The following is a 14,253-nucleotide window of genomic DNA, read 5'->3' on the forward strand; positions in this document are numbered from 1 at the left end:
TTTAATTAAGTAAACTAACTGGTAAAGTCTGACTCGTTTAAACTGTACTAAGTGAGACTTTGGTTGTGGGTTTACTTCTGGCGAAAGAAGAAGAAGAAAAAGGAAAAGAAGAAAAAGAAAAGGGCAAAAAAAGGTTTGAGGTCACAAGGATTTTGTTTGTGGATATTTATACTTCACCAAGTAGCCCTCTCGCCACGCCTTGTGGTTGGAGACTAACAAGTAAATTGTGTTATGCCATATACATTTTGGTTGCAAAACCCGCGAGGAAGTGAGGGGAACAGAAGGGCGAGGAAATCCCTTCTGGTAGCTCAGCAGTGTGTGTGCAATTGTATGCGCTACCAAACGCGTCGTAACAAAAAACCAAATGGGTGCTGCCAAATGGGTGCTGCCAAATGGGTGCTGCCAATAGTGTGTGGCTGTAGCAGAAAGTGGACAACCAGAGTGGATGAATTGTGTGTTTGGATGCATGTTGGCTCAACACAATCTACAACCTTATACATCCTGCAATGCATTCTATCTCCACAAACAATTCTCGACGGATTGCCGTCAAGCTTGCAACGAGTCGAGAATTGTTTGTGTGTGTTGATTATTCCCCTGAGTTTGGTGCGAATTTACAGGGAAACATTTTTCTACTGAAGTTTGAGGAAAACTGTGGGCTCAGCTACTCCCTCCCTCTTTCCCCGCCCCATACATTTACATCATATAGGCCGGATCCCAGGTTGAGCCCTAGGTTGAACCCCAGGCTGGATCCTATGTCAGTTCTACAAAAATGCGCCACTTCCAGAACATAGGGAGAATCTGGCTCCTATCACTGCTGCTGCCCACTGTAGTGTTTTTTTGTAAAGTTTTTTGTAAAGTACACACCCACCCGCGCGCGTCCATCTTACGTGTATATTACGTGTATCTGAGGTTAACTCGTTCACAGCAGCTCACGTGCGCGTATACATACACATACTCCAACCCGAGATACTCTAGTTTGCAATGACAGCGATTGCGCGAAATATACAGAACGTTCAATTTTGTAGGCTGAATGCGAAATAGAAGAATGGTTCAATTACAAATAGCAGAGTGTTTACATAAACAGAAAAGTGTGTTAATATTAGAAAAAAAAAGTGCAAAGATTAATAGCAGGAACAGCAACACCACCAGACATAACATCAGCAACACCATCAGCAACACCATCAGCAACACCACCAGACATAACACCAGCAACACAACCAGACATAACACCAGCAACACAACCAGACATAACATCAGTAACACCACCAGACATAACACCAGCAACACAACCAGACATAACATCAGCAACACAACCAGACATAACATCAGCAACACAACCAGCAACACCATCAGCAACACAACCAGCAACACCATCAGCAACGCAACCAGTGACACAACCAGGAAAAAACACCAGGAATAACACCAAAAACATTTCTGACAAGTTTGAATGGCATAGTTTGAGTTTGGTCGACGTCGGATAGCACACACTATAATAAATATGTTGGATATAATAAATATGATAAATATGATAAATATTAGTGGTGGTAGTAGTAGTGGTGCTATTCCAACACGAGCAAACAATGATTTTGATGCAACATTAACAAACCCCGGAAGCAGATTCCACAAGCTTTTCTTCTGCACCATCTGAAACAACTTGCACGGTGACTTACACAACCCAACCTGTGATAATATGATCCCGCTGTGCCTTGTTGATACCCCTAGTGCATATGCATCCTCCACATTTTTCGTTCCCCGTACAAGATCATACGACAAAGGCGCCATTTTGTCGCAGGATCTGCCAAGTTCAGAATAAATGTGTGAGTCGGCAGCTACACTAGTGCAATGTTGTGGTAGGCTATGGGAAACGGTAGCAGAGGTCGGTGGGCTCCCCTGCTTTGGGATCATGGTTGGGTTTGTGATATAGTCATCCGTGAAGCAGCAACAGAGGTAACATCAGAAATAGCACCAGTGACAGTAACGTGCTTTTTTTTTGTCCGTCTGTTTTTGTATTTTTTTTTTTTTTTTTTTCCTTTTATTACTTGGTTGAGACCAGCATTAGACTTTTGATCCTCGCTTTTATGTTTTTTATGCAGCGAGTGAAGCTGGTAGTTGGGGGTAGTGTTTTGATTTTGAACTTTTCTAGATGTAGTTCCCCCTCGATAACCTCAATGTGCTGATCTAAAGTCTTAATCAACCAAGCAGCGTATTCTTCTGGTGTTTTGACATTTGCTCCTCCAAACCTAAAAAACCTAAAAAACCTTCTAAACCCCCTCTCCCTGGTGTATGTCCTGTGGTAGTCGACAATCCGCACTTGGATTCCTGGTCGACTACCCACTTTTCTCTCCACCCCAACTAGAAGCTTATAGCCTGTTTTGTTTCTGGCTATAAGATGGGTCGTGTCCCTTTGCAATTTGTGAAGGATGTCCTCGCGTTCTTTGGTAAGTAAGGGGAAGCGGACATTGCCTGTTGGACAGCCCTGGTCAATGGGGTGGTATAATGGCCTCAGAAATGAGGACTTATGGACAACGGAGTTGGTGCAAAGTGTTGCGAAGGTGGGTCTGGGTTCGCCCATGTCACATGCGCGTTTGTTCCTGCGTGTCATGTAATTGTATGTGCGTGTGGTGTTTGTGTTTGTGTCTGTGTTTGTGTTTGTGTCTGTGTTTGTGTTTGTGTTTGTGTTTGTGTTTGTGTTTGTGTCTGTGTCTGTAAATGTGTATGTGTTTGAGGTATATGTGTTTTTCAGGCTTGTTTCTTGTGTGCCCAAGTAATATACCTCAGTTGCTTGGTGCTCGTATGCCGGACTTACTGCATAGATAGTTTCCTCCCCTCCAAAATTCATTTTCAAGAGTTGGAAGTGGGGAAGTATCAATGATGCCTCTTTGTAGTGGCTTCCCATTCTGGGAAGCTCTCTCCTGATGTCTTCGGAGTGTTCCTCTGAAATCTTGTAGATGAGAAATTTTCCATCTGTAGATTTGTAGGCGGTGCTGCCTATTTTTGTTATGGAGTCTTCCATGGACGCAAATGACTGTAAATAGGTGGATTCCAGGCATCCCCACAGCTTTCTTACTCTTTGAAACAGCTTTGCATGGTAGGACTCGATATTGGTTGTGTATTCTTGGTGCCTAAGAAAAACACTGAAAGTTTCGTCGTACTTCCAGGTTCTCCTGAGGCAGTCGGCAATACTTTTGTGTATTCCCTCTACAAGAAGAAACCTTTCGGCCTCTTTCTTGGTAAGCTTTTTAACTGGTGTTTCCAGCAGTGGTGCACCTGAGGGTGATTTCCCAGGTGTTTGCGAAGGTTTGAATCCCTTCGCCAAAGTTGATTTGAGGTTTTGGAAAACCTGCTTGGTTGATTGGGGTACAGGTTCTCCGGGAAGTTGAAACCGAACCTTGCGTTCGGCTGGTTTTTCCCCCTTTGACTTGGGGGAGGTGTTAAAAGCGTTTTTAAAAAATGACATTATTTAAGATTTAATTAAGTAAACTAACTGGTAAAGTCTGACTCGTTTAAACTGTACTAAGTGAGACTTTGGTTGTGGGTTTACTTCTGGCGAAAGAAGAAGAAGAAAAAGGAAAAGAAGAAAAAGAAAAGGGCAAAAAAAGGTTTGAGGTCACAAGGGTTTTGTTTGTGGATATTTATACTTCACCAAGTAGCCCTCTCGCCACGCCTTGTGGTTGGAGACTAACAAGTAAATTGTGTTATGCCATATACATTTTGGTTGCAAAACCCGCGAGGAAGTGAGGGGAACAGAAGGGCGAGGAAATCCCTTCTGGTAGCTCAGCAGTGTGTGTGCAATTGTATGCGCTACCAAACGCGTCGTAACAAAAAACCAAATGGGTGCTGCCAAATGGGTGCTGCCAATAGTGTGTGGCTGTAGCAGAAAGTGGACAACCAGAGTGGATGAATTGTGTGTTTGGATGCATGTTGGCTCAACACAATCTACAACCTTATACATCCTGCAATGCATTCTATCTCCACAAACAATTCTCGACGGATTGCCGTCAAGCTTGCAACGAGTCGAGAATTGTTTGTGTGTGTTGATTATTCCCCTGAGTTTGGTGCGAATTTACAGGGAAACATTTTTCTACTGAAGTTTGAGGAAAACTGTGGGCTCAGCTACTCCCTCCCTCTTTCCCCGCCCCATACATTTACATCATATAGGCCGGATCCCAGGTTGAGCCCTAGGTTGAACCCCAGGCTGGATCCTATGTCAGTTCTACAAAAATGCGCCACTTCCAGAACATAGGGAGAATCTGGCTCCTATCACTGCTGCTGCCCACTGTAGTGTTTTTTTGTAAAGTTTTTTGTAAAGTACACACCCACCCGCGCGCGTCCATCTTACGTGTATATTACGTGTATCTGAGGTTAACTCGTTCACAGCAGCTCACGTGCGCGTATACATACACATACTCCAACCCGAGATACTCTAGTTTGCAATGACAGCGATTGCGCGAAATATACAGAACGTTCAATTTTGTAGGCTGAATGCGAAATAGAAGAATGGTTCAATTACAAATAGCAGAGTGTTTACATAAACAGAAAAGTGTGTTAATATTAGAAAAAAAAAGTGCAAAGATTAATAGCAGGAACAGCAACACCACCAGACATAACATCAGCAACACCATCAGCAACACCATCAGCAACACCACCAGACATAACATCAGTAACACCACCAGACATAACACCAGCAACACAACCAGACATAACACCAGCAACACAACCAGACATAACATCAGTAACACCACCAGACATAACACCAGCAACACAACCAGACATAACATCAGCAACACAACCAGACATAACATCAGCAACACAACCAGCAACACCATCAGCAACACAACCAGCAACACCATCAGCAACGCAACCAGTGACACAACCAGGAAAAAACACCAGGAATAACACCAAAAACATTTCTGACAAGTTTGAATGGCATAGTTTGAGTTTGGTCGACGTCGGATAGCACACACTATAATAAATATGTTGGATATAATAAATATGATAAATATGATAAATATTAGTGGTGGTAGTAGTAGTGGTGCTATTCCAACACGAGCAAACAATGATTTTGATGCAACATTAACAAACCCCGGAAGCAGATTCCACAAGCTTTTCTTCTGCACCATCTGAAACAACTTGCACGGTGACTTACACAACCCAACCTGTGATAATATGATCCCGCTGTGCCTTGTTGATACCCCTAGTGCATATGCATCCTCCACATTTTTCGTTCCCCGTACAAGATCATACGACAAAGGCGCCATTTTGTCGCAGGATCTGCCAAGTTCAGAATAAATGTGTGAGTCGGCAGCTACACTAGTGCAATGTTGTGGTAGGCTATGGGAAACGGTAGCAGAGGTCGGTGGGCTCCCCCTGCTTTGGGATCATGGTTGGGTTTGTGATATAGTCATCCGTGAAGCAGCAACAGAGGTAACATCAGAAATAGCACCAGTGACAGTAACGTGCTTTTTTTTTGTCCGTCTGTTTTTGTATTTTTTTTTTTTTTTTTTTTTTTCCTTTTATTACTTGGTTGAGACCAGCATTAGACTTTTGATCCTCGCTTTTATGTTTTTTATGCAGCGAGTGAAGCTGGTAGTTGGGGGTAGTGTTTTGATTTTGAACTTTTCTAGATGTAGTTCCCCCTCGATAACCTCAATGTGCTGATCTAAAGTCTTAATCAACCAAGCAGCGTATTCTTCTGGTGTTTTGACATTTGCTCCTCCAAACCTAAAAAACCTAAAAAACCTTCTAAACCCCCTCTCCCTGGTGTATGTCCTGTGGTAGTCGACAATCCGCACTTGGATTCCTGGTCGACTACCCACTTTTCTCTCCACCCCAACTAGAAGCTTATAGCCTGTTTTGTTCCTGGCTATAAGATGGGTCGTGTCCCTTTGCAATTTGTGAAGGATGTCCTCGCGTTCTTTGGTAAGTAAGGGGAAGCGGACATTGCCTGTTGGACAGCCCTGGTCAATGGGGTGGTATAATGGCCTCAGAAATGAGGACTTATGGACAACGGAGTTGGTGCAAAGTGTTGCGAAGGTGAGTCTGGGTTCGCCCATGTCACATGCGCGTTTGTTCCTGCGTGTCATGTAATTGTATGTGCGTGTGGTGTTTGTGTTTGTGTCTGTGTTTGTGTTTGTGTTTGTGTTTGTGTTTGTGTTTGTGTTTGTGTTTGTGTTTGTGTCTGTGTCTGTAAATGTGTATGTGTTTGAGGTATATGTGTTTTTCAGGCTTGTTTCTTGTGTGCCCAAGTAATATACCTCAGTTGCTTGGTGCTCGTATGCCGGACTTACTGCATAGATAGTTTCCTCCCCTCCAAAATTCATTTTCAAGAGTTGGAAGTGGGGAAGTATCAATGATGCCTCTTTGTAGTGGCTTCCCATTCTGGGAAGCTCTCTCCTGATGTCTTCGGAGTGTTCCTCTGAAATCTTGTAGATGAGAAATTTTCCATCTGTAGATTTGTAGGCGGTGCTGCCTATTTTTGTTATGGAGTCTTCCATGGACGCAAATGACTGTAAATAGGTGGATTCCAGGCATCCCCACAGCTTTCTTACTCTTTGAAACAGCTTTGCATGGTAGGACTCGATATTGGTTGTGTATTCTTGGTGCCTAAGAAAAACACTGAAAGTTTCGTCGTACTTCCAGGTTCTCCTGAGGCAGTCGGCAATACTTTTGTGTATTCCCTCTACAAGAAGAAACCTTTCGGCCTCTTTCTTGGTAAGCTTTTTAACTGGTGTTTCCAGCAGTGGTGCACCTGAGGGTGATTTCCCAGGTGTTTGCGAAGGTTTGAATCCCTTCGCCAAAGTTGATTTGAGGTTTTGGAAAACCTGCTTGGTTGATTGGGGTACAGGTTCTCCGGGAAGTTGAAACCGAACCTTGCGTTCGGCTGGTTTTTCCCCCTTTGACTTGGGGGAGGTGTTAAAAGCGTTTTTAAAAAATGACATTATTTAAGATTTAATTAAGTAAACTAACTGGTAAAGTCTGACTCGTTTAAACTGTACTAAGTGAGACTTTGGTTGTGGGTTTACTTCTGGCGAAAGAAGAAGAAGAAAAAGGAAAAGAAGAAAAAGAAAAGGGCAAAAAAAGGTTTGAGGTCACAAGGATTTTGTTTGTGGATATTTATACTTCACCAAGTAGCCCTCTCGCCACGCCTTGTGGTTGGAGACTAACAAGTAAATTGTGTTATGCCATATACATTTTGGTTGCAAAACCCGCGAGGAAGTGAGGGGAACAGAAGGGCGAGGAAATCCCTTCTGGTAGCTCAGCAGTGTGTGTGCAATTGTATGCGCTACCAAACGCGTCGTAACAAAAAACCAAATGGGTGCTGCCAAATGGGTGCTGCCAAATGGGTGCTGCCAATAGTGTGTGGCTGTAGCAGAAAGTGGACAACCAGAGTGGATGAATTGTGTGTTTGGATGCATGTTGGCTCAACACAATCTACAACCTTATACATCCTGCAATGCATTCTATCTCCACAAACAATTCTCGACGGATTGCCGTCAAGCTTGCAACGAGTCGAGAATTGTTTGTGTGTGTTGATTATTCCCCTGAGTTTGGTGCGAATTTACAGGGAAACATTTTTCTACTGAAGTTTGAGGAAAACTGTGGGCTCAGCTACTCCCTCCCTCTTTCCCCGCCCCATACATTTACATCATATAGGCCGGATCCCAGGTTGAGCCCTAGGTTGAACCCCAGGCTGGATCCTATGTCAGTTCTACAAAAATGCGCCACTTCCAGAACATAGGGAGAATCTGGCTCCTATCACTGCTGCTGCCCACTGTAGTGTTTTTTTGTAAAGTTTTTTGTAAAGTACACACCCACCCGCGCGCGTCCATCTTACGTGTATATTACGTGTATCTGAGGTTAACTCGTTCACAGCAGCTCACGTGCGCGTATACATACACATACTCCAACCCGAGATACTCTAGTTTGCAATGACAGCGATTGCGCGAAATATACAGAACGTTCAATTTTGTAGGCTGAATGCGAAATAGAAGAATGGTTCAATTACAAATAGCAGAGTGTTTACATAAACAGAAAAGTGTGTTAATATTAGAAAAAAAAAGTGCAAAGATTAATAGCAGGAACAGCAACACCACCAGACATAACATCAGCAACACCATCAGCAACACCATCAGCAACACCACCAGACATAACACCAGCAACACAACCAGACATAACACCAGCAACACAACCAGACATAACATCAGTAACACCACCAGACATAACACCAGCAACACAACCAGACATAACATCAGCAACACAACCAGACATAACATCAGCAACACAACCAGCAACACCATCAGCAACACAACCAGCAACACCATCAGCAACGCAACCAGTGACACAACCAGGAAAAAACACCAGGAATAACACCAAAAACATTTCTGACAAGTTTGAATGGCATAGTTTGAGTTTGGTCGACGTCGGATAGCACACACTATAATAAATATGTTGGATATAATAAATATGATAAATATGATAAATATTAGTGGTGGTAGTAGTAGTGGTGCTATTCCAACACGAGCAAACAATGATTTTGATGCAACATTAACAAACCCCGGAAGCAGATTCCACAAGCTTTTCTTCTGCACCATCTGAAACAACTTGCACGGTGACTTACACAACCCAACCTGTGATAATATGATCCCGCTGTGCCTTGTTGATACCCCTAGTGCATATGCATCCTCCACATTTTTCGTTCCCCGTACAAGATCATACGACAAAGGCGCCATTTTGTCGCAGGATCTGCCAAGTTCAGAATAAATGTGTGAGTCGGCAGCTACACTAGTGCAATGTTGTGGTAGGCTATGGGAAACGGTAGCAGAGGTCGGTGGGCTCCCCTGCTTTGGGATCATGGTTGGGTTTGTGATATAGTCATCCGTGAAGCAGCAACAGAGGTAACATCAGAAATAGCACCAGTGACAGTAACGTGCTTTTTTTTTGTCCGTCTGTTTTTGTATTTTTTTTTTTTTTTTTTTCCTTTTATTACTTGGTTGAGACCAGCATTAGACTTTTGATCCTCGCTTTTATGTTTTTTATGCAGCGAGTGAAGCTGGTAGTTGGGGGTAGTGTTTTGATTTTGAACTTTTCTAGATGTAGTTCCCCCTCGATAACCTCAATGTGCTGATCTAAAGTCTTAATCAACCAAGCAGCGTATTCTTCTGGTGTTTTGACATTTGCTCCTCCAAACCTAAAAAACCTAAAAAACCTTCTAAACCCCCTCTCCCTGGTGTATGTCCTGTGGTAGTCGACAATCCGCACTTGGATTCCTGGTCGACTACCCACTTTTCTCTCCACCCCAACTAGAAGCTTATAGCCTGTTTTGTTTCTGGCTATAAGATGGGTCGTGTCCCTTTGCAATTTGTGAAGGATGTCCTCGCGTTCTTTGGTAAGTAAGGGGAAGCGGACATTGCCTGTTGGACAGCCCTGGTCAATGGGGTGGTATAATGGCCTCAGAAATGAGGACTTATGGACAACGGAGTTGGTGCAAAGTGTTGCGAAGGTGGGTCTGGGTTCGCCCATGTCACATGCGCGTTTGTTCCTGCGTGTCATGTAATTGTATGTGCGTGTGGTGTTTGTGTTTGTGTCTGTGTTTGTGTTTGTGTCTGTGTTTGTGTTTGTGTTTGTGTTTGTGTCTGTGTCTGTAAATGTGTATGTGTTTGAGGTATATGTGTTTTTCAGGCTTGTTTCTTGTGTGCCCAAGTAATATACCTCAGTTGCTTGGTGCTCGTATGCCGGACTTACTGCATAGATAGTTTCCTCCCCTCCAAAATTCATTTTCAAGAGTTGGAAGTGGGGAAGTATCAATGATGCCTCTTTGTAGTGGCTTCCCATTCTGGGAAGCTCTCTCCTGATGTCTTCGGAGTGTTCCTCTGAAATCTTGTAGATGAGAAATTTTCCATCTGTAGATTTGTAGGCGGTGCTGCCTATTTTTGTTATGGAGTCTTCCATGGACGCAAATGACTGTAAATAGGTGGATTCCAGGCATCCCCACAGCTTTCTTACTCTTTGAAACAGCTTTGCATGGTAGGACTCGATATTGGTTGTGTATTCTTGGTGCCTAAGAAAAACACTGAAAGTTTCGTCGTACTTCCAGGTTCTCCTGAGGCAGTCGGCAATACTTTTGTGTATTCCCTCTACAAGAAGAAACCTTTCGGCCTCTTTCTTGGTAAGCTTTTTAACTGGTGTTTCCAGCAGTGGTGCACCTGAGGGTGATTTCCCAGGTGTTTGCGAAGGTTTGAATCCCTTCGCCAAAGTTGATTTGAGGTTTTGGAAAACCTGCTTGGTTGATTGGGGTACAGGTTCTCCGGGAAGTTGAAACCGAACCTTGCGTTCGGCTGGTTTTTCCCCCTTTGACTTGGGGGAGGTGTTAAAAGCGTTTTTAAAAAATGACATTATTTAAGATTTAATTAAGTAAACTAACTGGTAAAGTCTGACTCGTTTAAACTGTACTAAGTGAGACTTTGGTTGTGGGTTTACTTCTGGCGAAAGAAGAAGAAGAAAAAGGAAAAGAAGAAAAAGAAAAGGGCAAAAAAAGGTTTGAGGTCACAAGGATTTTGTTTGTGGATATTTATACTTCACCAAGTAGCCCTCTCGCCACGCCTTGTGGTTGGAGACTAACAAGTAAATTGTGTTATGCCATATACATTTTGGTTGCAAAACCCGCGAGGAAGTGAGGGGAACAGAAGGGCGAGGAAATCCCTTCTGGTAGCTCAGCAGTGTGTGTGCAATTGTATGCGCTACCAAACGCGTCGTAACAAAAAACCAAATGGGTGCTGCCAAATGGGTGCTGCCAAATGGGTGCTGCCAATAGTGTGTGGCTGTAGCAGAAAGTGGACAACCAGAGTGGATGAATTGTGTGTTTGGATGCATGTTGGCTCAACACAATCTACAACCTTATACATCCTGCAATGCATTCTATCTCCACAAACAATTCTCGACGGATTGCCGTCAAGCTTGCAACGAGTCGAGAATTGTTTGTGTGTGTTGATTATTCCCCTGAGTTTGGTGCGAATTTACAGGGAAACATTTTTCTACTGAAGTTTGAGGAAAACTGTGGGCTCAGCTACTCCCTCCCTCTTTCCCCGCCCCATACATTTACATCATATAGGCCGGATCCCAGGTTGAGCCCTAGGTTGAACCCCAGGCTGGATCCTATGTCAGTTCTACAAAAATGCGCCACTTCCAGAACATAGGGAGAATCTGGCTCCTATCACTGCTGCTGCCCACTGTAGTGTTTTTTTGTAAAGTTTTTTGTAAAGTACACACCCACCCGCGCGCGTCCATCTTACGTGTATATTACGTGTATCTGAGGTTAACTCGTTCACAGCAGCTCACGTGCGCGTATACATACACATACTCCAACCCGAGATACTCTAGTTTGCAATGACAGCGATTGCGCGAAATATACAGAACGTTCAATTTTGTAGGCTGAATGCGAAATAGAAGAATGGTTCAATTACAAATAGCAGAGTGTTTACATAAACAGAAAAGTGTGTTAATATTAGAAAAAAAAAGTGCAAAGATTAATAGCAGGAACAGCAACACCACCAGACATAACATCAGCAACACCATCAGCAACACCATCAGCAACACCACCAGACATAACACCAGCAACACAACCAGACATAACACCAGCAACACAACCAGACATAACATCAGTAACACCACCAGACATAACACCAGCAACACAACCAGACATAACATCAGCAACACAACCAGACATAACATCAGCAACACAACCAGCAACACCATCAGCAACACAACCAGCAACACCATCAGCAACGCAACCAGTGACACAACCAGGAAAAAACACCAGGAATAACACCAAAAACATTTCTGACAAGTTTGAATGGCATAGTTTGAGTTTGGTCGACGTCGGATAGCACACACTATAATAAATATGTTGGATATAATAAATATGATAAATATGATAAATATTAGTGGTGGTAGTAGTAGTGGTGCTATTCCAACACGAGCAAACAATGATTTTGATGCAACATTAACAAACCCCGGAAGCAGATTCCACAAGCTTTTCTTCTGCACCATCTGAAACAACTTGCACGGTGACTTACACAACCCAACCTGTGATAATATGATCCCGCTGTGCCTTGTTGATACCCCTAGTGCATATGCATCCTCCACATTTTTCGTTCCCCGTACAAGATCATACGACAAAGGCGCCATTTTGTCGCAGGATCTGCCAAGTTCAGAATAAATGTGTGAGTCGGCAGCTACACTAGTGCAATGTTGTGGTAGGCTATGGGAAACGGTAGCAGAGGTCGGTGGGCTCCCCTGCTTTGGGATCATGGTTGGGTTTGTGATATAGTCATCCGTGAAGCAGCAACAGAGGTAACATCAGAAATAGCACCAGTGACAGTAACGTGCTTTTTTTTTGTCCGTCTGTTTTTGTATTTTTTTTTTTTTTTTTTTCCTTTTATTACTTGGTTGAGACCAGCATTAGACTTTTGATCCTCGCTTTTATGTTTTTTATGCAGCGAGTGAAGCTGGTAGTTGGGGGTAGTGTTTTGATTTTGAACTTTTCTAGATGTAGTTCCCCCTCGATAACCTCAATGTGCTGATCTAAAGTCTTAATCAACCAAGCAGCGTATTCTTCTGGTGTTTTGACATTTGCTCCTCCAAACCTAAAAAACCTAAAAAACCTTCTAAACCCCCTCTCCCTGGTGTATGTCCTGTGGTAGTCGACAATCCGCACTTGGATTCCTGGTCGACTACCCACTTTTCTCTCCACCCCAACTAGAAGCTTATAGCCTGTTTTGTTTCTGGCTATAAGATGGGTCGTGTCCCTTTGCAATTTGTGAAGGATGTCCTCGCGTTCTTTGGTAAGTAAGGGGAAGCGGACATTGCCTGTTGGACAGCCCTGGTCAATGGGGTGGTATAATGGCCTCAGAAATGAGGACTTATGGACAACGGAGTTGGTGCAAAGTGTTGCGAAGGTGGGTCTGGGTTCGCCCATGTCACATGCGCGTTTGTTCCTGCGTGTCATGTAATTGTATGTGCGTGTGGTGTTTGTGTTTGTGTCTGTGTTTGTGTTTGTGTCTGTGTTTGTGTTTGTGTTTGTGTTTGTGTCTGTGTCTGTAAATGTGTATGTGTTTGAGGTATATGTGTTTTTCAGGCTTGTTTCTTGTGTGCCCAAGTAATATACCTCAGTTGCTTGGTGCTCGTATGCCGGACTTACTGCATAGATAGTTTCCTCCCCTCCAAAATTCATTTTCAAGAGTTGGAAGTGGGGAAGTATCAATGATGCCTCTTTGTAGTGGCTTCCCATTCTGGGAAGCTCTCTCCTGATGTCTTCGGAGTGTTCCTCTGAAATCTTGTAGATGAGAAATTTTCCATCTGTAGATTTGTAGGCGGTGCTGCCTATTTTTGTTATGGAGTCTTCCATGGACGCAAATGACTGTAAATAGGTGGATTCCAGGCATCCCCACAGCTTTCTTACTCTTTGAAACAGCTTTGCATGGTAGGACTCGATATTGGTTGTGTATTCTTGGTGCCTAAGAAAAACACTGAAAGTTTCGTCGTACTTCCAGGTTCTCCTGAGGCAGTCGGCAATACTTTTGTGTATTCCCTCTACAAGAAGAAACCTTTCGGCCTCTTTCTTGGTAAGCTTTTTAACTGGTGTTTCCAGCAGTGGTGCACCTGAGGGTGATTTCCCAGGTGTTTGCGAAGGTTTGAATCCCTTCGCCAAAGTTGATTTGAGGTTTTGGAAAACCTGCTTGGTTGATTGGGGTACAGGTTCTCCGGGAAGTTGAAACCGAACCTTGCGTTCGGCTGGTTTTTCCCCCTTTGACTTGGGGGAGGTGTTAAAAGCGTTTTTAAAAAATGACATTATTTAAGATTTAATTAAGTAAACTAACTGGTAAAGTCTGACTCGTTTAAACTGTACTAAGTGAGACTTTGGTTGTGGGTTTACTTCTGGCGAAAGAAGAAGAAGAAAAAGGAAAAGAAGAAAAAGAAAAGGGCAAAAAAAGGTTTGAGGTCACAAGGATTTTGTTTGTGGATATTTATACTTCACCAAGTAGCCCTCTCGCCACGCCTTGTGGTTGGAGACTAACAAGTAAATTGTGTTATGCCATATACATTTTGGTTGCAAAACCCGCGAGGAAGTGAGGGGAACAGAAGGGCGAGGAAATCCCTTCTGGTAGCTCAGCAGTGTGTGTGCAATTGTATGCGCTACCAAACGCGTCGTAACAAAAAACCAAATGGGTGCTGCCAAATGGGTGCTGCCAAATGGGT

At 43.4% G+C, this 14,253-nt stretch overlaps 4 protein-coding genes across 4 annotated transcripts; all 4 read right to left on the minus strand. All coding sequences in view use genetic code 12, as the record gives it.

The window, feature by feature from the left end:
- Positions 1-14: 14 nt before the first annotated feature.
- PVL30_002176 (uncharacterized protein) lies at positions 15-3,457 on the minus strand (the record flags this gene model as incomplete). The annotated part of the gene is made up of 5 exons (XM_061119330.1): positions 15-47; positions 1,136-1,487; positions 1,580-1,834; positions 2,136-2,476; positions 2,774-3,457. The coding sequence occupies 5 exons, from the start codon at positions 3,455-3,457 to the stop codon at positions 15-17; spliced, it is 1,665 nt and encodes a 554-aa protein (XP_060975313.1).
- A 1,094-nt stretch (positions 3,458-4,551) lies between these two features.
- PVL30_002177 (uncharacterized protein) lies at positions 4,552-6,938 on the minus strand (the record flags this gene model as incomplete). The annotated part of the gene is made up of 4 exons (XM_061119331.1): positions 4,552-4,963; positions 5,056-5,271; positions 5,617-5,957; positions 6,255-6,938. 4 exons carry the CDS (start codon positions 6,936-6,938, stop codon positions 4,552-4,554), a joined length of 1,653 nt encoding a protein of 550 aa, XP_060975314.1.
- Positions 6,939-8,046: 1,108 nt separating this feature from the next.
- Positions 8,047-10,392, minus strand: PVL30_002178 (uncharacterized protein; the record flags this gene model as incomplete). Its single annotated transcript, XM_061119332.1, has 4 exons — positions 8,047-8,434; positions 8,527-8,781; positions 9,083-9,423; positions 9,709-10,392. The coding sequence occupies 4 exons, from the start codon at positions 10,390-10,392 to the stop codon at positions 8,047-8,049; spliced, it is 1,668 nt and encodes a 555-aa protein (XP_060975315.1).
- A 23-nt stretch (positions 10,393-10,415) lies between these two features.
- Positions 10,416-13,846, minus strand: PVL30_002179 (uncharacterized protein; the record flags this gene model as incomplete). The annotated part of the gene is made up of 5 exons (XM_061119333.1): positions 10,416-10,448; positions 11,537-11,888; positions 11,981-12,235; positions 12,537-12,877; positions 13,163-13,846. 5 exons carry the CDS (start codon positions 13,844-13,846, stop codon positions 10,416-10,418), a joined length of 1,665 nt encoding a protein of 554 aa, XP_060975316.1.
- Between the last annotated feature and the right edge of the window lie 407 nt (positions 13,847-14,253).

This window comes from Lodderomyces elongisporus, chromosome 2 (genome assembly GCF_030384665.1).
Source record: "Lodderomyces elongisporus chromosome 2, complete sequence".
In the NCBI taxonomy this organism is placed as follows: Eukaryota; Fungi; Ascomycota; class Pichiomycetes; order Serinales; family Debaryomycetaceae; genus Lodderomyces; species Lodderomyces elongisporus.